The sequence below is a fragment of the Podarcis melisellensis genome (genome assembly GCF_964234715.1).
Source record: "Podarcis melisellensis genome assembly, chromosome: 4".
Taxonomy (NCBI): Eukaryota; Metazoa; Chordata; class Lepidosauria; order Squamata; family Lacertidae; genus Podarcis; species Podarcis melisellensis.
In genome coordinates this window covers 72,844,518-72,867,492 of record NC_138531.1, presented here as the reverse complement: position 1 = coordinate 72,867,492, position 22,975 = coordinate 72,844,518, and the positions used below count along the sequence as shown (strand labels likewise).

The 22,975-nt window shown below is 45.0% G+C and overlaps 1 protein-coding gene across 3 annotated transcripts in view; it reads right to left on the bottom strand.

Moving 5' to 3' along the window:
- The window catches only part of QTRT2 (queuine tRNA-ribosyltransferase accessory subunit 2), a 34,996-nt gene extending 12,095 nt beyond the window's left edge, over positions 1–22,901 (bottom strand). The window contains exons 1-6 of one of the 3 annotated variants that reach the window (XM_081908510.1): positions 22,817–22,901; positions 20,960–21,173; positions 19,990–20,045; positions 17,859–17,935; positions 13,955–14,164; positions 490–689 (exon numbers count right to left, since the gene is read on the bottom strand). In XM_081908510.1, coding sequence (XP_081764636.1) covers positions 490–689; positions 13,955–14,164; positions 17,859–17,935; positions 19,990–20,045; positions 20,960–21,165 — 749 coding nt within the window. In that variant the 5' untranslated portion in view covers positions 21,166–21,173; positions 22,817–22,901. Of the gene's footprint in view, positions 1–489; positions 690–13,954; positions 14,165–17,858; positions 17,936–19,989; positions 20,046–20,959; positions 21,174–22,604; positions 22,737–22,816 lie in introns of those variants that run through there. The other 2 variants (XM_081908511.1, XM_081908509.1) reach the window with 2 other exon arrangements.
- Positions 22,902–22,975: the final 74 nt, after the last annotated feature.

The following is a 22,975-nucleotide window of genomic DNA, read 5'->3' as shown; positions in this document are numbered from 1 at the left end:
AAGGATCACAATGTCTCTTGAATCATGATGAATTGTAGCCTAAATTTATGTCAATCGCCAATTCCCCTCCGGCACTCAGAATTCCTCTCTCTGAAATATGCTAATTTCTATCTGCCTGCAAACCCCCTTTTGGCTCAGCTGTGACTTTATCTGCCTCACACCTGACACCAAAGGTTTCAATTTCCACTCTTTAAAATCAATATTCATGGTTGTTGCAATAATCTTACATAAACCGTTTTGTGAGATCCACCCAAAAAGTGGTACATAAATAAAAGATAACATGTACATCATAAGGTTCAGGGCAGGTAGGGAGGCCTGGAAGGCCTGATTAGATTCATGGCCTGAAGTGCCCCACCCTTCCCATAATTTAGGAAAAAATCATTTTCAACAGCAAATAAAAACAGTTGTGGTCTGGAGATATAATCAGCCAGGAACTTTCCAAGTATCTGCATTATGCGGCTTTTGATCAAATTTACACTGTGGTCTGACCTGGGTTTATCTTCCGGTAACTCTGCTGTAACCACAGACAAGAGTTCCAGCTTGGTCTTCCAGGCCATGGAATTTCCTTGAAAGCCATCCAGCAAGAAGCCAGCTACCGGTCTCTTGGCAGTCTCTTTAGCAGATCGGAGCCTCTCTTCCAACACATCTCCACCTTCAACAACTCCAATTATCAAGCTCTGTTGCAATTCCTAGTTTGGAAGGAAGTTATAAATGTAAGAAAAATACACCCTTTGGCTGAAGAAGGTAAGTTAAGCCTGCAATCCTAACCCCTACTTGCCTGGAGGAAGCCCCACTAAATTCAACAGGAGTCCATTCTGAATGGACATGGTTAGGATTACACAACTGACTACCCTGTTGCACCAGCCTTATTTGGGGCAGATACCAAAAAGAAAGAAAAAAGCCAGTGTGGCGTATAAGGGTTAAATGAATGAACTGGGACACAGAAAAAAGTAATTACCATATCACTGTCCTTGTCCTTTCCCCCCTTATCTTGAGATCAGTTAACTTCATGGTACTTAAATGAGAGTTAAGTACACATAATGTAATAGCCTGAGACTCTGTTCCCAATATTTTAAGGCTGATTCTCCACCTTAGATTGGTACTTTTTAAGAAAAAGTCAATACTGGCTGTGGCAGATTGGTTTCCTACTGCCAAGGAACCATAGAGCTCCTGGCTACCACTACCTTATGAAGAACTATCAGAATAATAAAAGAACTTTTCACACTTGTTTTTCCAACATAAGAGAAAAGCTCATTCCTCGCTCCCAATTAAGTAAAGGCCTAAATGGCAGAGCAAATATCATTTTTGGGAAGCAGTTCTACACACTAGTGCCTCAATGTATTCACTAGAGCAGGGGAGAACCTTTTTGACTATTCTGTCGATAAATACCAGACTTCAGAACTACTCTAGCTATTTTGCCAATATACCATATGCTCCAAACCTCCCATGTTGTGGGAGACTTGAAATGGTTCAAAAAGGACTTCCGGTCGGTGCCGGCGCTTAATGGCAGTCCTCCCTTCGAGCTCCGGAGGACTGCTTTACGAGTTCGGGTCTGACCGCTACGGCGAAGCGGGGACCCCCAAAAATCACAGGCGCGGAAGCCTGTGAGCAAGGAGACTCGGTGGGCACTATTTGCGCCCCCCTTTACTGCAAAAGAGCCTTTTTAAAGGCTCCGGAGCGGCATCGGGTGTGTGCGCGGTGCTGAGAGTCGCTACCCAGCCCGTGGAGTGAAGCCGCGTCGCCATGAGCGGAGAGCGCCGATTCCTTCCTGAAATTTGAAATTGAACTTGAATACCCGTAAGTAGGATTGAAAGGCTTACTGGGACTTTTAAAAATTTTGTTGGGAAATTTGGCCGAAAACGGGAAAGGTAAAAATTAAGGAAGTCTGCCTTCCCCGGACTGCATGGCAGCTAAAGCAACGAAACTACAAAGCTGCAATTGGATGAAAAAATAATCTGAAAATTGTTTAACCTGGACATTGACTTTGAACCTCCCCCTAGCAAGCAGGAGCAAGGAGGAAGATAGGTGGATTTTGTTTAACCTGCATGGAAAAAGTAAAGGGGAAAAAGTTTTCTACCGTCTTAGACTCTTGGAACGGACTGCCTGAGTAAAGCACCGAGACAGTGAACTGTCATTTGAGATTTGCTACAAAGTTGGGACTTTATTTGTTACAAGTTTGGGACTTTTTTTGAAACTATTAACTGATAGGCTTGATACATTGAAAGACTGTTGCTAAAAACTTTTTTGGGGGACTTTCTGTTTCTTTGTTCTTCTGCCTAATGGATACTTTAAATTACTCCCTCTAGAGGATTGAGGGGTAACAGTTGCAAACAGACTGTAAAAAACAAGTCAGTGGATTTTTCCATTTAAAAGCAGCTTCTGTGGGAACGACCTTGGGACATGAGTGGCCCAGCAGAAGAGATAATAACAAGAGCTAAAAGTAAAGTTGGACAAAAGAAAAGGGGCTCAATATCTAGTGTACTGCCAGCAGGTGCAGCTGGGCAGGAAAAAGTGACAAACATACCTATGGATCCAGTGACACAAGCACCACTTAAAATAAACGAATCATAAGAAGTCTTGACAAAGCAGAGCACAGAAAATACCAAACAGTTGACAGAACTTTCAACAAAACTAGATTTGAACACTAAAAGTATTACATCTAATACAGAAACTATAAATAAATTGATTGAAGAAAACTCCATAACTCGAAAAATTGCTGAAGAAGCTAAAACTACTGCTGAAACTACACAGGAAAAATTAGTACCAGTCTGTAAAAAGTTGGATGAACATGAGGCGGCCTTGTCTTTGTGGGAACTACAGAGGAAGGAGAGAAATCTGAGATTAAGACTAGTCCCTGAAAGTGAAAAAGATAACTTGGTGGACTTTCTCACAAAAGAGTTTTCGGAATTTTGGCAGGTAAACTTGGAGGAAGAAGAATTTAAGATAACAGCTGCCTTCAGACTGGGTAGGAGACAAAACAGAAAGAGCCCAAGGGATTGTCTGATAACCTTAAGATCCAAAGAGGAAAGAGATAAAATATTAAATCTACACTATCAAAAAACTTTAGAGATCGAAGACGCTTTTGTGCAAATTTACAAGGACATCCCTAGATACATTTTGGAGGCGAGAAATTTTTATAAGAACCTGGTTTACCTGCTGAAAAAGAACAATTTGCCTTTCAGGTGGGAATTTCCACAAGGTTTGTCTTTCAACTACAAAGGGAAGAAAGTAAAAATAAGAACAGTGCAAGACAAAGAACAATTCCTGGAAAGAAACGGGGAGGACCTTCAGAAGGGAGTGATGGAACTGACTTCAGAAGCAGATATTTTGAATTTAACATTTGGACTTAAACCACCGACAGAGGAAGAACAGAAACAGGGAGCAGCTGGAGGAGGAACTAACTAAAATAACAAGATGGCTCTGCAATTTCTAAGTTGGAATTGTAATGGATTGAACCTTCCCAGAAAAAGGCGTGAGGTTTTTCACATATTGAAAAGAGAACAATTGGACTTGATTTGTTTACAAGAAACCCACGTGACTAGGGCACATAGAAAATTGCTTATAAATAAAAGATTAGGACAGGAATTTATTTCATCAGACAAAGTTAAGAAAAGAGGAGTGGTGATCTATGCAAAGGAAAAGCTGGCCCCAAAGCTGATGTTTAAAGATGAACAAGGAAGATTTCTGGCAATTGAAATACAGGTCCAAGGAGAAAAAAATTTGACAGTCGGAATTTATGCACCAAATGAAGGGAAGGCAAATTTTTTAAAGAAATTGCATGAGATTTTATCGGATTATCTGGATTATAATGTAATTTTGATGGGAGATATGAATGGTGTGGTCTCCACAAGCATGGACAAAGAACAAAGACAGGTGGTCTCCAAGGATGGGAGATTACCAAAGACTTTCTTTGAAATGACTGAAAATATGGACTTGATTGATATCTGGAGAACGAGGAACCCTCTGGAGAGAGAGCGAACCTTTTTCTCTGAAGCAAAAATGACATGGACAAGAATTGACCAAATATGGATTACTAGTGGGATGGCTCCAAAGATAAAAAAGTAGAAATCTGCCCAAAGACTTGCTCCGACCATAACACCGTAAAGATGGAGATGAAACTAACAACAGCTGGCTCCTTCAGATGGAGAATGAATGACACCCTATTTAGAGATGACGAGATATACAAAAAGGCCCAAAAAACTTTGAAAGACTATTTTGAGATAAATCTGAGGACAGACGTCGAGAAAAGAGTAATTTGGGACGCAAGTAAAGCCGTGATGCGAGGTTTCCTAATACAACAGAACTCTCTAAAGAGGAAGAAACAAAATGAAAAGAAAGATAAGATTTTGGAAAAGATAAAAGAAGGAGAAAAGAAACTGAGGTCAAAACCAAAGACTCATGAGATTTTGAGAGAAATTAAGTTTTACCAGATGCAGTATATGGAACTGATGAATCAACAGATAGAATGGAAAATTAAGCAAATGAGACAAAGGACATTTGAATCAGCAGACAAATGTGGGAAACTTCTAGCATGGCAATTGAAGAAGAGACAAAAATTGAATACAGTTACAAGTTTGGAGGTGGAAGGAAAGAACATTTACAAACCAAATGAGATCAGTAATTGTTTTCAGAGTTATTTCAGAAGATTATATGCAAGAGGGCCGGAGAATGAAGGAGAAATAGATGATTTTCTTAAGAAATATGGATTACAAAAGATTTCACAACAAAGTACGATGGTTCTGAATGAGAAAATAACAGAACAAGAAATAGAGGGTGCCATTCAAAATATGCAACTAGGGAAATCTCCAGGACCAGATGGGTTGACCTCCAGATACTACAAAGCTTTGAAGGAATGGCTAGTTCAACCGTTGAAGGAGGTCTGCAATGAAATTTTGGAGGGGAAAAAGGCACCCGAATCGTGGAAAGAAGCATTCATCACACTTATACCAAAAACTGAGACTGAAAAGAATCAGATAAAGAACTACCGCCCTATATCATTACTCAATGTGGATTATAAAATATTTGCTGACATTTTGGCAAAAAGACTGAAGAAGGTGTTGGTGGAAGAGATTCACAGGGAACAGGCCGGCTTTCTCCCAGGGAGACATTTGTCAGACAATGTGAGAAATATAATTGACATTATGGAATTGCTAGAAGTTAACATCAACACGAAGGCTGTATTAATATTTGTGGATGCGGAGAAAGCTTTTGACAACATTTCTTGGAGCTTTATGAAGAAGAATCTCCATGGGATGGGGGTAGGCCAAAGGTTTGAAAACGGTATAGGTGCAATGTACTCTGAACAAAAAGCAAAGTTAATTGTAAACAATGTGGTTACTGAAGAACTTCCTATAGAAAAAGGGGCACGACAGGGGTGCCCAATATCCCCACTACTTTTTATATCTGTCTTGGAGGTTTTGTTAAATATGATCAGGGGGGACCAGCTGGTTAAAGGAATTCAGGTCGGAGCTAAACAATATAAATTGAGAGCCTTTGCAGATGACTTAGTATTAACTTTACAACAGCCAGACACTAGTACGAAAAGAGTTTTAGAATTAATTCAAGTTTTTGGTCAGGTAGCAGGATTTAAGTTGAATAAGCAAAAAACTAAAGTCTTGGAGAAAAATTTAACAAAAGAGAGGTTTTAAAGTGAAACTGGATTAATGGTCGCAAAGAAAGTGAAATATTTGGGGATTAACATGACATCTAAGAACGTGAACTTATTTAAAGATAACTATGATAAATGTTGGACAGAGGTAAAGAAAGATCTAGAAATATGGTCAAATTTGAGACTTTCCTTGTTAGGCCGAATTGCTGTAATCAAGATGAATGTATTGCCTAGAATGCTATTTTTGTTTCAGACATTACAGATTGTGGATAGAATGGACTGTTTCAAGAAGTGGCAGAAAGATATATCTAAATTTGTCTGGCAGGGCAAAAAGCCCAGAATAAAATTTAAGATATTAACTGATACAAAAGACAGAGGGGGGTTTGCCCTGCCGGACTTGAGATTGTACTATGAATCGGCAGCTTTCTGCTGGTTGAAAGACTGGCTACTTCTTGAGAATACAGACATTTTGGATTTGGAAGGGTTTGCTAATAGATTTGGTTGGCATGCATATATATGGTATGACAAGGTAAAAACTCATAAAGGATTCTGTCACGGCCACCCAGGACGGGTCCCAGCTCACAAGAGACCTCACTCCGTTGCAGTTTATTTACAGGAAAAGTTTATTGAAGATTTCTGCTTCTCGTACAGTTCAGCATCGTGGCCGTACGTCTGTCACGTTAGACCGCTGAAGTCCCCTCTGACTCCTCCCCTCTTCCACACCAACTTAATAGCCTGGCTCTAGACCACCTCTTCCTCTCCTTTCTTTTCCGCAGGGTCTTCCTGCCCCCCTGGGTTCCCTCTCTCCGTGACTCGCCTGAGGCTGAATCCTCTGCCGCCTCTTCCCCCCTCCTTCTGGCTTTAGGGCCGGGCTCCTCCCCTGAGCTCTCTCCACTTCCGCGCGCCTCTACGTTTGAACTTGGCGCGCGTACGTTGCTGCTGACCTTTCTTTCGACCGCTACACCACCCCTTGTTCTGCTCTCCACCCTTTCCGGCTGAACACCTTGCTCCAACCCCCTTTCTCTGTTCTCTCCTAATCCTGCTCCCTCTGAGAGGCTGACGACTCCACCCCCTTTACTCCGTTCCGGCTGAGACGCCTCTTGCTGCGTCTGTCTTCCACTGGGCTCCTCTCCGCTTCTCCCTTCTCCTCCCTTTTGCTTGATTAAGGTAACCCCCTTTTGAGAATCCTCTGACTCGCTGCTCAGACTCGTGGATTCCCTCAGAATTCCGTCATCTTCTTCCTCATCCTTCTGCCCCTCCTCCCACTCGCTCTCCGTCTCCTCTGTCATCTCCTCCTCTCTCCCAGAAACCCTGACATCCATCCCCCCCTCGAAGCCCCCCCTTCCCCCCTCCCGCTCGCCGGGTGCAGGTTGAGGAAAACGTGGTTCTTCCGGGGTCGGTTCAGGATACAAGTTGTCCACTTCAACGTTCTCCTCTGTCATCTCCGTATATGTGTGTTCGAACTCAGGTTCCCCACCCACAGACCTCACAGTCTCTTCCTCCATCACTGCTTCTCCTGGCGCTGCCTGCCAAGGACCTACCATCCATCTCTGACTCCATGCCTCCCTTGGCTGATCCACCCACCAACAAGGGCCTGTCTCCTCCCCCCCCAGTCTCGGATCCCTGGTCGGGCTTGTTTCGGGCGTATGGCCCTCGGGTGAGGAGAAACCCTCGAACGTGCTGTCTGACAAAGTGGGCGTGAAAAGCCAATCATCAAAATACTCCTCGGGCATGGGCTTGTGCGGAAAAAGTGCATGGAACTCCTCCTTCAACAGGGGTTCGTCCAACGCGTAACCCGGCACCCAGCTATTGGCAGAGGCCGGAGTGCCTTCCCTGGCTAGAAAATATTCAACTCCCTCCTCCCCCCATCTCGAGTCCAGTATCTCTGTGACCTCGTTAAGAGGTTCTGGTCTTGGCGATTCCCCCCCCTCAGGCGCCCTCCTACGTGGCTCTGGGAGTGCTCCTGACTCTTGAAACCTGTGTGGGGTTTTGTAGGGAGTGAGCACCGACCTATGAAAGACCGGGTGCACCCTGGAACCCTCCGGAAGGGCTAGACGAAAAGCCACCGGATTGATCTTAGCCTCAACTTGATATGGCCCTAGCTGCCTGTGTCCTAACTTCTTCTTGGCCAATGACCTGGCCGGCATCGCGTGGGCTGCTAACCACACCCAGTCCCCAATCTGGATGTCCTCTCCCGCCCTCCTGTGCTTATCGGCCTGCACCTTATACGCCTGTTTTGCCAGCTCCAAATGTCTCCGCAGCTCCTCGTGCACCTCTTGCAACTCCGCTGCAAACTGGTCGGCATCTTGAGGCCCCCCCCCTCCTGGTGCCGCAAATCTCGGGAAGGTTCTGGGATGACGGCCATTGTTCGCGAAGAAAGGCGTCACCCCGGTGGATGCGTGTTTCGTGTTGTTGTAGGCGAATTCAGCCATCGGCAGATAGTCCACCCACGCCGCAGGTCGCTGGTTGGCGTAGCACCGCAGGTACTGCTGCATGATCGCGTTGACCCTCTCCGCTTGACCGTTGGTTTGTGGATGTCTCGCCGATGTCAGGTTGATTTTGACGTGCAAGATGCCCAGAAGCTTTCGCCAGAAAGTGGAAACAAACTGGCGCCCCCTGTCGGACAAGACGGACTGCGGAAGTCCATGCACTCTGAAGACGTGATCGATGAAGAGCTTTGCGGTCTGTTCTGCCGTCGCCACCTTGGCACAAGGGATGAAATGCGCCATCTTGGTGAACAAGTCCACCACCACTAACACCGCCGTCTTACCTCTGGAGCTGGGCAGGTCCGTAACAAAGTCCAACGCTACCCTCTCCCACGGTTGCTGCGGTGTCTCCAGCGGTTCTAGCAATCCCGCCTGCTTCTGGTGCACTGGTTTGGACCTCTGGCAGATATCACACCTGGCGACGTAGTCCGCCACCTCTCCTCTCATCTGGGGCCACCAAAAGTCTCTAGCCACCAACTCCATCGTCTTCTCTTTGCCGAAATGGCCTGCACTAGGGGCGTCATGCAATTGTTGCAGAACCTTGGCTCGAAGATCGTCGGTGGGCACGTAAAGGGCACCCTTACGAGTCAAAAGTCCATCTTGCAATTGGAACTCATCGTTGTCTCGCGACCCTCCGCGTAGCTCCTCCATCTTGGACTGTGCAAACTGATCCCTTTGCAACGCGCGTCGCACCGCGTCCAGGTCGACTGCGATGGTAGCGCACGTCCACGCCTGCGGTGCGAAAATGTGCTTTGCTGCGATTGGAGCTGCTTCCTCCAAGTATTGCGGCTTTCGGGACAGCGCGTCTGCAATAACATTGGAGTCTCCTGGGATGTATTCTATTTTGAAGTCGAAATCCGCAAAGAACTCCGCCCAGCGCATGTGTCGCTGGGTCTGTAACTTAGCCGTCCGCCAATACTCTAAGTTCTTGTGATCCGTGCGGACTTGCACCGTGTGCTTGGCTCCTATTAAGAAGTGTCGCCACGCTTTGAAAGCTGCATGAATGGCCAACAACTCCCTGTCCCATATGGTATAATTGCGCTCCGTCTTGCTGAGCTTCCGGGAGTAGAACGCACCCGGTCTCCAGTTGCCTTGTGAATCCTCTTGCAAAAGAACGGCCCCAACCGCTCTGTCTGACGCATCGGTCTCTACCCGCATGGGTCTGCCGGGATTCACGTGGAGCAGCTGCTCTTCGGAGGCGAAAAGACCTTTAAGCGTCCGGAAGGACCGCTCCGCTTGTTCGGTCCAGACGAACTTCTTCTTCTTGGAACTGAGGGTGTCAGTGATAGCCGCCGTCGCGTTCGCAAAACCTTTAATAAACTTGCGGTAAAAATTGGCAAAGCCGATGAACCTCTGGACCTCTTTCCGATTTCGAGGGCTTTTCCAGTCCAACAGCGCTTGAACCTTAGCCCTGTCCATGGCCAGTCCCTCGTCGGACAACTTGTAGCCAAGGAAATCAACCTCTCTGACATCAAACTGGCATTTTTCCAACTTGGCGTACAGCCTGTGGTCCTTCAGCCTCTGCAGGACCTCCCTCACGTCCTTATCGTGATCCTCCGGCGATTCCGAGAAAATCAGGATATCGTCGAGAAAGCAGACACACTTCTTGTAGAGGAGACCTGCTAGCACGTGGTGCATAAATGCTTGAAAAACGTGGCTGCCATTTTGGAGACCGAAAGGCATGACTCTGTATTCGTATGTGCCCAGAGGGGTGAACATGGCGGTCTTCCACTCATCTCCTTTCCGGATGCGGATGAGATTGTAAGCTCCACGTAGGTCCAGCTTGGTGAAAATCTTGCCCCTCCTGACGGTCGCTAAAAGGTCGTCAATCTTGGGCATGGGGAAAGCTTTGGGCTTAGTCAAGCTGTTTATGAACCTGTAATCCACTATAAGCCTTTTTTGGGGCGTGTTTTTCTTCTTCACAAAGAACACAGGGCTGCCACCCGCTGCTTTAGATTCCTGGATGAAACCTCGCTTGAGGTTATGGTCTATGAACTCCCGAAGCTCTTGCATCTCGTCTTCCGACATGGAGTACAGCTTGGCAGCAGGCAGTTGCGCCCCTGGCACTAAATCAATCGCGCAGTCGTAAGGTCTGTGAGGCGGCAACTTGTCAGCTTCCTTCTCACAGAAAACCTCCAAGAAGTCCTGGTACTTGTGAGGCACTGTTTGCACCATACCCAGATGCAACTGCTGCTCGGCTTCTCCTCCCTGATCGGTCTGAAAGCAATGCTGAGCACAATACGATGAACAAAAGGTGATCTGCCGCTGGTACCACGCAACCGCGGGACTGTGCCTCTCCAGCCAACTCATGCCTAACACGATGGGTGTGTCCGATAAGTGGGTGACATTGAAACTAATAAGTTCTCGATGGTTGCCAATCTGCATCATCATGGGAGGGGTTTGCTGCACCACTTGCCCCCCCAGCAACTTCCTGCCGTCTACCGTGACCACGTTTAGAGGCGTCGTTGCAGGCAGGAGCGCCATGTTGTGCTGCTTAACGAACTGCAGTCCCACGAAGTCGGCGTTGCTTCCCGAATCGATCGTTATTGGAACCTCGAGGAGTCTCCCATCAGGCAACTGGAGTGTTGCTGTGAGCAGAACTGCCGGTCTGGGAGGCAAAGGGTCCACGCTCTGCAGTGATGCTGGGGGCTTGGCTACAGATCCGCCTGGCTGAGCCCCAGTAGCTCTGCTTCCAGCCAGGCACTGTCGTTTCCCTGAAGCTGCTCCCCTGGTTGCACCTCTGCTGTCACAGTTGCCAGTGCTGCAGTGTGCTTCTGGAGCCTCTGGGGGCACTCTTTCGCCATATGGTGCGCACTGTCACAGATGTAACACTTCCTGGTTCCTCTAGGAGGCTTCGCTTTGGCTGCACCAGGGACAGGGCTCTGGGATGGCTTCTGAGCCCTAGCACCACCAATCTCCATCGGCTCCTTGCTGTCCTTCCCCATTGGCGAGGGGTGCGCACGGCTGAAATCCCTGTGCACAAAAGGGAGAGTCCTCGCTTGCGCACGCGCTTGGGGCCCGTCCTCCTCGTGCCACGGACGTCCCTCATGTCGAATTCCAATAGCTAAAGCCCGTTGCACCACGTCTTCTAGGGTCTGGGGTCTGTCCCCCCTAGCGATCTCATCCTTGATGGGGGGGCTCAATCCCTCCCAAAAAAGATCTCTGACCGGCTTACTGTCCTTTGGCCAATCTAAGGCGGTGAGCAATGCAAAAAATTTAGAGTGGTATTGGCGCACAGTCGCTTTCCCCTGCCTCAGCCCGTGCATTTGACGGCGCGCAATGTCCACATCCACAGAGGATTGAAAACAAGAATCCATCGCTTTGATGAACGCAGTTGAATTGCGACGGGCCGGTCCATCTTCGCGCCACAGATTGCGTAGCCAAGCCCTGGCCTCCCCATGCAGGTGCGAAACAATGAACCCCACTTTCTCCTCCTCATCTTTAAAATCGTGACGGAGTAAATGCAGTGCATATACGACGTCCGCTCTGAAATTGGGATAGTCTTGCAAGTTGCCATTAAAATGCGGAACCAGGGCACCCCCCCTCCGTCCAAGCGCAATGCCCTCCGCTCTGGAACCTGGGGCCCCCGCCCTGTCCGCGTGTTCCCACCTTGCCTGCAAATCCTGGCACGTCTTCTCCAAGTCGTCATTCTTCTTCTGCGAAGCAATGACTGCCGATGTGAGAGCGGTAACCTGATCCCGCAGTGCAACCAGCTGCTCCTCAGCGCTCATGGCTGCTCCCGTTCGTGAGCTTCGCAAAAAAAATTTTTTGCTTTTTGAGAGGGGACTTACTGTCACGGCCACCCAGGACGGGTCCCAGCTCACAAGAGACCTCACTCCGTTGCAGTTTATTTACAGGAAAAGTTTATTGAAGATTTCTGCTTCTCGTACAGTTCAGCATCGTGGCCGTACGTCTGTCACGTTAGACCGCTGAAGTCCCCTCTGACTCCTCCCCTCTTCCACACCAACTTAATAGCCTGGCTCTAGACCACCTCTTCCTCTCCTTTCTTTTCCGCAGGGTCTTCCTGCCCCCCTGGGTTCCCTCTCTCCGTGACTCGCCTGAGGCTGAATCCTCTGCCGCCTCTTCCCCCCTCCTTCTGGCTTTAGGGCCGGGCTCCTCCCCTGAGCTCTCTCCACTTCCGCGCGCCTCTACGTTTGAACTTGGCGCGCGTACGTTGCTGCTGACCTTTCTTTCGACCGCTACACCACCCCTTGTTCTGCTCTCCACCCTTTCCGGCTGAACACCTTGCTCCAACCCCCTTTCTCTGTTCTCTCCTAATCCTGCTCCCTCCGAGAGGCTGACGACTCCACCCCCTTTACTCCGTTCCGGCTGAGACGCCTCTTGCTGCGTCTGTCTTCCACTGGGCTCCTCTCCGCTTCTCCCTTCTCCTCCCTTTTGCTTGATTAAGGTAACCCCCTTTTGAGAATCCTCTGACTCGCTGCTCAGACTCGTGGATTCCCTCAGAATTCCGTCATCTTCTTCCTCATCCTTCTGCCCCTCCTCCCACTCGCTCTCCGTCTCCTCTGTCATCTCCTCCTCTCTCCCAGAAACCCTGACAGATCCAAAAACCATATTGTCAGGAAAGCACTATATAATGTCTGGATTCGATATAAGGATTTGTTGGAAAATAAAACCCCTAGGTGGTTGTCACCATTGGAAGCTAAGGAGGTGAAAAAACTTAATATGGAAACCAAATGGCCAAAATATTGTGAAATTTTGGAGCAAGAGAGCGGAAAAATTAAATTACAGAATTATGAAAAAATGAAGTCTAAAGTACGAGATTGGCTTCATTACCACCAAATAATGGAAGTGTTTAAACAAGACAGGAAAATCGGCTTCCAGGTGGAGAGATCAAAACTAGAAACAGAACTGTTAGAACCCAATACTAAGAATCTGTCAAGAATGTATAACTTGCTGTTGAAATGGAACACACTGGATGAGACAGTTAAATCAGCCATGATTAAGTGGGCACAAGACATTGGTCATGATATTATGTTTGCTGACTGGGAACAGTTATGGACCACAGGAATAAAATTTACGGCATGTAATGCCCTAAGAGAAAATATTATGAAAATGATTTACAGGTGGTACATGACCCCAGTCAAGCTTGCAAAAATTTATCATTTGCCCAATAATACATGTTGGAAATGTAACGAGACTGAAGGTACTTTTTATCACCTTTGGTGGACCTGCCCGAGGGTTAAGGTCTTCTGGGAAATGATTTATAACGAAATTAAGAAGGTACTTAAATGTACTTTTCATAAGAAACCAGAGGCATTTCTCCTGGGCATGGTCGGCCAATTGGTGTCTAAGAAGGATAGGACGTTTTTTATGTATGCCACCACAGCAGCAAGGATCCTTTTAGCAAAGTATTGGAAGACGCAAGAACTACCCACGCTGGAAGAATGGCAGACGAAGGTGATTGACTACATGGGACTTGCGGAGATGACCGGCAGAATCCGTGACCAAGAAAAAGAGACGGTGGAAGAAGATTGGAAGAAATTTAAAGTATATCTTAAGAACTGTTGTAAAATTAATGAGTGCTAAAATGTCAAGGGAAAGGAAAATATAGAATTACAGCTGTAATTGATTAAGTATGAGAAGAAGCTAAAAAAGAGAATAAGTAATCAGTTAATTGGTGTGAGGGGTTGTTGAAGAAATTTTAAAACAGGGATGCAGAAAAGGGGAGGTAAGGGGAAGTCTGGGAAGTAAGGTTAATGAAAAAGAGGTCTTGAAATTATACATGTTTATATGTTTTGTTTGTTTATGTGTGTGTGATGTTTTGTTTGTAATTTATGTTGGAAAACTAATAAAAAATTAAATAAAAAAAAGAAATGGTTCAAAAAGATTTAGCTCTTACTGGAGATTTATCTTGCAACTGGAGGCACTCATCCAAAAAGGACAGGGATCGATCCACAGACTTCTTGGCCCTCTTCTTAGATATTCCTTCTCCAACCGTGTCTCCATCTGATAGACACTGGAACCAGTCTGGCTGAATAACACGTTGGAGGGCCATGAAATTTGATGGTGTCATTTCTATCCGCCCTCCACTTCCCCATATAGAAACTGACTGTCAGAGACAAGGAAACAGAGAGAGTTTAAACAGGGAGATTAGGAGATAATCAGTGAGTGACAAAGATCTTGCTAATGGAACCATCTTCTCATGCACTTGGAAACTCAAGGCAAAACTGCACTTTATAAAGAACATTGATTGCTGTTAAGAATAGAAGTACCTCAAATTCAAGTTTCTATTTCCTTTATGCTTAGTTCAAACTGCCCCATACCCTGACTTCAATATGTTCATTACTTGTTCCTGCCAGCAACAGCCAATGATGTGAAGCACAAGTAGAGAAATGCGCATTTTAATGACAGCACGACAAATGAACAGCTGAACCTAGACGCTTACAAGAGAATGGAGCGGAACTAAGCCAAGAGCTGCTGTTTTTGGTGGTAGCTTCACATTCTCTGCATAGCTGTCAACCGTCCCTTATGTGGCGGGAAACTCCCTTATCGCAGCACCGTGCCCCGCTGCTGTCCCTTACTGATGATGTCCCTTAATTTTCCCGGGTTTCATGCTCGCCTGGTTCGGGAGGGAAGCAGCAGCTCGGGGTCCTCCGCCGTGAGTGAGAGAGCGCGCACAAGCTGCCACGTCTCCGTCTCTCCTTTCCCCCCCTCAGGGGCGCATTGTGAGGAGCCGGGTAAGCAAAATCCCTTATTTTGGCTGCTGATCCCTTATTTTCGAGGCTGCTGGTCCCTTATTTTCAAATCTGCAAGTTGACAGCTATGATTCTCTGTAAAGTGTCATTCCAACTTCTAAACTATGATCAGCAGATTTATCATCTGAAGGATGAGCATGTGATGCCTGTATCAAGTAATAACTTCCACGTGGAAAGAACCGTCAGTAACAACACACCAAAGGCAGTTTTTTCAGCTCACATAACATAGTGGTCTGGACCTTAAGTTCTCACTCTATGAACAGAAGGTGCATTCCATGGGCACAACTGTCCCGTCATAATAGAATTTCCTTTTCTTGCACCCCTCCACACAGAGGTAGTGCACATCCAGCTGCCATAAGTTATATCTATATACTTGTGTGAATCAGCCTCTGAGATCTGCTCTAAACTCACCAACAGAATTATAAAACTAATAAAATTAACATTAGAAAGATGTGATAAGATGTAATGTCAAAATGTAGGAGGTCTCAAGGGTGCACAGAGGAGGAATTATTCACCCAACATTTTGAAATATGGACTCTTCCCCACAGTAAAGAGATTTCGTTATTTGAAAAGATAACCCAAACTATCTTCCAGTTTGTTTGAGTGACTAAGGCTGCAAACCTATATACACTTACACTGAACATCTTCTAAATTTCCACTTTCTCCCATCTTGATGACTTGACTGTCTGTGATCTTTATTCCTCTAGCTCTAGCAACGGAAGGTCTCATTCTCCCTCAAAGGACTCGTTCTTTGTCCCTTGCTACTCCATATACTTGGAACTACCACCTAGAACACCTGTGTGATGCCACCTCCCTTACTTCCCTCAAATCTCTCCTCAAAACCCATCTCCCCCCCCAAAAAAACAACCCTTCAGCACATCTCCCAGTTTCCATGCCCTTCTGTAACTGAGCCTACATTTAAAACAAAAAAATTCCTTCCAGTAGCACCTAAAAGACCAACTAAGTTAGTTCTTGGTATGAGCTTTCGTGTGCATGCACACTTCTTCAGATACAAAGATTTGGTATCTGAAGAAGTGTGCATGCACATGAAAGCTCATACCAAAAACTAACTTAGTTGGTCTATTAGGTGCTACTGGAAGGAATTTTTTTTGTTTTGACTATGGCAGACCAACACGGCTACCTATCTGTAACTGAGCCTAAATTTGTTTAACTGGCTCAATAACACACTGCTTTCCTGTTGACCCCTAACTCCACACCTTCCCTGTGTTGAATTACAACATAAATTGCAAGCTCTTTGGGGCGAGGACTTGTATTCTATAGAGCCCCATGCAAACTGATAGTGCTATTTGATAATAATATGCTGTATTGCAGCAGCAGCATTTAACCTTGTATTCTGACCCAGTGTTGGTGTTATTATGGATGATTATTCAATCACTGGGCCTCCCTGGTATCACGTAGACCCAAAAGGTTGAGTTATTAAAGCTGCCATCACTCAGGACATATTGCAAACCAAAGTCATCTGAAGATAATTAAATGCAGTGAATGCAGACTAGCAGTTGTACTGAGCAAGAGTTTACTGCTTTAGATGCATTTGCTGATTCTTAATTTCAAAATTAAGAGAGACACTCAATTAATTTAGGCTTTGAGACATCTGTTGAACAGATCAACAAGCATCTGCTCTCTTGGGCAATTACTCAAGCAATTACAAACTTTTCCATAAAGGGAAAAAGAAAGTTATGTTTCTGTATTTACGACATCCTTCCAAAATCAGAATGCACTATATAGGCACGGGGGGTAGATTTGTACATTATATATAGAACAAGCACAAATCAAAGTGTTGGTGTTGATCTTTAAAGCCCTAAATGGCCTCGGCCCAGTATACCTGAAGGAGCGTCTCCACCCCCATCATTCTGCCCGGACGCTGAGGTCCAGCGCCAAGGGTCTTCTGGCGGTTACATCATTGAAAGAAGCAAAGCTACAGGGAACCAGGCAGAGGGCCTTCTCGGTAGTGGTGCCTGCCCTGTGGAATGCCCTCCCATCAGATGTCAAAGCGATAAACAACTACCTGACATTCAGAAGACATCTTAAGGCAGCCCTGTTCAGGGAAGTTTTTAATGTGTGACATTTTAGTGTATTCTTGGTCTCTGTGGAAGCCGCCCAGAGTGGCTGGGGAAACCCAGCCAGATGGGTGGGGTACAAATAAATAAATAAATAAATAAATTACCATACTTCTGTTCTAGGTCCTATAAAAAGGGTAGAAAGAACAATATGGATGTTGAACGCCAGGCTTAATTTGGTTTGAAAATCAAGAAAGGAGTTGTGTTATTATATTATCAAAGTAGAAAATTTAAAAAGGAACACAGTCTTATGCTTATTGAACGGTTGTATATATAATTTGATTCCACAGACAAGAAACTGTGTTCCTGAAAATCTCACATTCAGACTTATTTAGCTGTTTGTTTCTAAATGAGGTTTCTAGTCCTCGTTGTGGCAACAGATGTGAAAATGTGCTGGTACTGGATGCAAAGGATTCTATAGGTCAGGCTTGCACACCTCTTTCGGTCACAGTTTCCTACCAATAATTATCTTCCTGCTACCATAATTCCTTGCCAAAAATAAAGCAAAATAAAAATTCTGAAACTGCCTCCCCCAACCTGCAAATATTCTACAGCTGCCACTACTCCCAAACAGTTCAAATGTAAGCATGTTTACTCAGAACTAAGTCCCACTAAATTCAGTGAGATTTACTCCCAAGTGAAGTGCATATTGGATTGCAGCATAAAAATGCTAGAAGGAAAGATTGGAGCCGGCAGCCCAAGAGCCTCACTGCATTTGGCTCATTTGGGAAGCCACAATGGCTATGTTCTGCCTCCACTGTCTAATGCACTATGTCTCTGAATACCAATTGCTGAGAATCACAGGTGGGCAGAACGTTGTTGTGCTCATGTCCAGCTTTGGGGTTTCCCATAAGTATCTGGTTTGCCACTGTGAGATGCTGAACTAAATGGGCCACTGGCTTGATCCAGCAAGCTCTTGTTATGCTCATTTAAGTACTGAAATGTCAGAAAGTTCTTGTGTCTACCATACCTTGCAGTTGTTGTAACCAGGTGGGGAGCAGATTACTGGGTCATGGAGGGAACAGTATAGCACTGAATCTGGCATGCCTATGTATGGTTAAAAAATAATAATTACCTTTTGATATACAAACTATGAAACCTGCACTGATAACTTTTGAATACTGTACATTGCTTATAAGCAACTGTGAGTGTATATAACTTATCATTTCTGAATAGAAAAACAACAGACAATTCATTTCCCCAGATACTATAATATTCTCCTGACCTTCCAGGAGAGAAAGGGAGGGGAAGTGGCAGCTACAAAAGCTCAACTTCATAGTGGCATGTAGGCTCTGGATTTTGATTTGATTAATGTTCCTTGCAGTTAATACTGTGCTGACAAAATGACAGCTGACTTGCTCGTCTTCTACGCAGATATCCTCAGGGGACCTGACCCTTGAGCCTCCTTGGCGATAAAACCAGCCCAGCCCAGAACAGAGCTTTAAAGGATAACAAACATAAAAATAAAAGAGTGAACTGCTGCAACAAGAAGAGAGTGAAAGCTAAAGTACAGCCTCAAAGTGTAGCTCATTTGATGTGAGGGCAGGGCTTTGGTGCAGCAGTCCAGATCCCCACTCAAAAGAACAAGTATGAAGGCCCCCAAGCACAGTGGGGCTGGCCTACAACATTTTGATATAAATAAAGCTATGCATGTTGCCATCTAAATGGGGGAAGGGGATAAACTCGGTAAGCCCAGAATCTAAAGATACCTAAGTGCACCGCTGATTGCTTTCAAACATTTTTAATATAACAATGAGCAGAGTTTGCCAGAACTTTCTGAGAGAGGTCCTTCTGGCTAAAGATCCTTCTTGAAGTGTAGGGCAATTAAGATTCCCAGCTTAACTGCAATTCTGTCAGGCTTTGCTACCTAACTTTAATGCCTTACAAAACACTCCTGGGCTTTCTGTCAAATTAAATATATGCTAAAGGCGGATCAGTGATCAACATGCTGCATAAGGTATTATTAGACAGCTTTAAAAACCATTTTAAATGTCTTAGACGTTCTACAAAAAGAAAGTCAGGGGTTTTACCCTTGTGGTTGACTAAAGATATGATGGCAGCGCATTCAAAACTCCCCAGATACACAATGTTTTCATATTCCATGACTGCTAAACTGATATTATTAATTCAATCTGACTTATGATTCCAAGAAACCTTTTGGTGTATATAGTGCTTTAAAATCTATTTCATAGTGTCCTCACTTCCTGGCAGGTTGACCAGTTGCAGTGGCAAATATATAGAAAATCAGTTGACCAATGTGTGAACACATAAACAAACAATAGCAAACTGGGTTTGCACTCATGTGCAACACTGATTCCGCCTGCAATAAGCTCCTTATACAAACATATAGCTATAACTTGTGAGCATCAATATCGTGGAATATAAAGGCACAGTGCAATCTAGTCTCTGCTTGTCAGTGGCTTACAGGACTATTATGGGTTGCCAAACTTTCTGGATTAGTGGGCACATCTGTAATTTTGACAAAGTGCCATGCATGCAAGTCACAAAATGGCTGTTGTGGGAGTCGGGCACAACATATCTGCCATTATCGAAAAGTGCAAAAAAAGAGCTAGGGCCATGAAATGATAAAAGCATGCCTTCTCCAACAGCTGTCCCACCAATGGGGAAAAGGCACCTACACGGAAGCCGCCCAGAGTGGCTGGGGAGGCCCAGCCAGATGGGCGGGGTATAAATAATAAAATTATTATTATTATTATTATTACATCAACCATCACCATGGTTTGCTCACAGAGAGATCTTTGGACATCTCCTTTATTCAGAACTGGTGGGTGGGTGTCCAATGAAATGTGGGCATGTTTAACAGGGCATGCCCAATGTAGGAAAGGTTGAGCCAGTGCAAACAGGAACTGAGCAGGCACATCAGTCTTTGTGCATTGTGGATTTATGAGGGGATATTTACTAAAACCTTTCATGGGTGCCATAGGAGGTACTGATGGCACACTGCCATTTGTACATGCTGTGTTGGTGATCCTTGCCTAAATCAAATGCATTCCATCCAACTTCAAATACAATTTCCAATACTGTACTGCATATTACATTCTATCTTCCAGCGTTCCACTGTATTACGGTAATACTATTACCTATGAACTTTCCAGTTCCTTCTTTATATTCCGCCAAGACCTCATGAAGTTCTACCCTGCAACCAAACAGAGAAACAAATTAGACCACTGGGGAAAACCATTTTCAGTCCTGTGAATAAATCATTTTTAGAATTCTATGACTGAAGTAAAGTTTTGCTTTAAATGAATATATAAGGGAACTCACACTACTGAATATAAAATGTTAACTGCATATAAACTGTCTATACAAGATATCCACAAAACACCAACAGGTGACTGACTGTTTAACTGTTACATCACATTGTCTTAAAACAGAGGTAGCTCTGGAAATGAGGTTTTCTTTTTATATATAGAAACAAGATTGAAAAATGGTAGGATTTGACCGGTCAAGTCAGTGGACATTCTTTCTCATTTCATTTAACCAAAGGAAGGGAGGAAGGGAGAAAATTCCACTCAGTGATTGACTGGAGAGATGCCTTAGTTGCAAATAAAAGGGCAGTCTCAAGCCACAGTCAAGGCCAGAAAGTGGATCAGAAGTTGATTAGCTATTTAGCAAGTTGACTCATACAGGGTCACAGCGAATAAGCTTCCTGCTGTCAGGTGGTTAGAGGTGATACATAATCAGCTTTTACGTGACCAATAACTGGTCATGCAATATTGCCCAAAGACTTAAAAGTCATTGTGTCATTCATGTCTGAGGTTGAAATCCTAAAGACACACTTATCTATAGAGTCCTAGAGAGTTCAATGTTTACTACAGCTTAGATATGTACAAGATTGCCCTGTTGGAATCCGATTCTATCACATCTGCAAGGACAAAAAACAACAACATTATGCAATCAAAAGATACACTACAAAAGAAACATGATCTAGTGATGGATAGTCTGCCTTGGCCCTCATACAGCTGCACAAGCACAATTTAAGGTGCTGTTTTACACATAAAGGTCTAAATGACATAGATCCAAATTTTACCAAAAGAAAAATGCACTCACAACGCTGGAAGTGGAAGTTGTATAACTACAGGAATATCTTGGACCAACTGTAGATTGTCATGTGTCAGGTGTGGTGCTGATCCCATTTTGGTGTAAAGCAGACAACCTGGAATCTCCATAGATTGAATCCCTTTCCTGCCAAGATTTGTCAGCGTGCCAAGACGACAGCCACCAACTACTTTGGAGAGGCAAAATTTCATCTTCATTAACACAACTGAAAAAGAGTAGCAAATTCACACAGGCATATTTATCATGCAATACTTGCAACTATGTGCAGGGATAGTTCAATAATAAAGAACTTGCTTTGCATGCAAAAAGTCCCAGGTTCAATCTAATTTTCACAATATCCATTTGGAAACCATTTGAACATCTATTTCCTCCTTTGTAAAAACAGTAGTCATATTAAACTACTACGGCATAAAGACAAAGATATTATCACTAGGAAATCCTTCCGCGTAACAGAAACTGAAATAAATGAGAAGTGTGCAAGAACACAGAATTGCATCTTAGAATGTTTGTTGTGAGATTCATTTTTCAAGCAAGAACCTACTTCATCATTTACTTCGGGTGAAGATGTTGACTAAGGGGTTAAGATGTATTATTTTGGTAGTGGACTGTGCTAAGGTTGATGTAAAAGGCCCACAACACGTTGTTGAACGTCAGCTCCCATCAGTCCCAACCAGTCTTTGTCAATGATGGGAGCTGCAGTCCAACATTATCTGAAAGGTCACAAATAATAAACTGAAACAAACTATGGAGCACAAATATCCCTAAAGTAAGACCTGTGAGTTCCCACTTTGAATATTACATTAGCATTTCAAAGCACAAGTTATTCATATTTCTATGTGAACTAGTTCAGTGGTAGCCAATGTGGTGCCCTCCGTTTTGGGGAGCTACAATTCCCATCATACTCAGACAACATGGCCAATGGCTAGGGATGATGGGAGTTTTAGTCCAAAAATTTGGCTACCCCTGAACTACCTCCTAGGGCCAATGTCGTTGGAGAGTCATGGCTAATCTCTCAATGTAATTTTCTGCTTCTAGAAGCAGATGTGAGGGTGGGAGGGGAAAAGAGAGAGAGATGGATTAGGGTGAGGGCACAGGAAGGAGTCAAATCATTTCCCTCATACTACAGCCCCAGTTCAAAGTTGCCTGTGGGCATATTAGCACAGAGATGGGAGAACATTACAAGCTTTTCTTTCCGTTATAGCAGCATTTATCTTCTTTTGATGACCTAAAGTTTTAGCTATTATGAAAGGGGAGGTACATCTTTCTGTCCACTTTATCTACATCAAACATTATTTTATGCACCTCTGTCTTCCCCACAACCTTTTCTTCAAAAAAGCCCTCAACACACACAGGATAGTCAGAAGTTCACTGCTTGCTGTAGTGCTTTAAGTGAAGGAAACACATAAGATGTCGGTGGTCGCACTGATTACTTGAAAAACTGTCTTTTCTTCACCTCCAAGTCCAGGAAGCAGCTGCTGCCACGTTCCGTGTGGTTCATATATTAATGTATACATATATTACTGTATACAGTGGGAAACATGCCACGTAAATGGATGGCGCTTGTTAGGTGTCCACGTAGTAATAATAGCAGAGGATTCAAAATGCAACATCAACACGGGCAGAATCCCAGACTCGCCTGCTTCAGGCAGCAGGGGAGGACGCTCCTCCAAATAAAAAGGAGGTCTCCTTGCGTGTAGGAAACCAGCCCTTCGGCTGAGCCCAGCTTTCTTCTCCCCGAGGCCCCCGTTTAATCCCCCACGAGGTGGAAGAGCCCCACACATTTAACGCCCACCACACAACGAAATGAAGCGACTTGCTCCCTGTCGCGCGCGAGCTCCCACTCGGTACCTCAGCTTAACTCCACGCGCCGGCCACTCGCTTCCGCCGCGGTCCTTCGCGCCCGGCTCACCAATCAAAGCGGGCTTTCGTCATCGCGAGGCGCCGGTTCTTGGGGAGGGTCCAGGAGCTGCGCCGCTGTTGCCATGGCGAAGCTGAAGGACGCCGCGC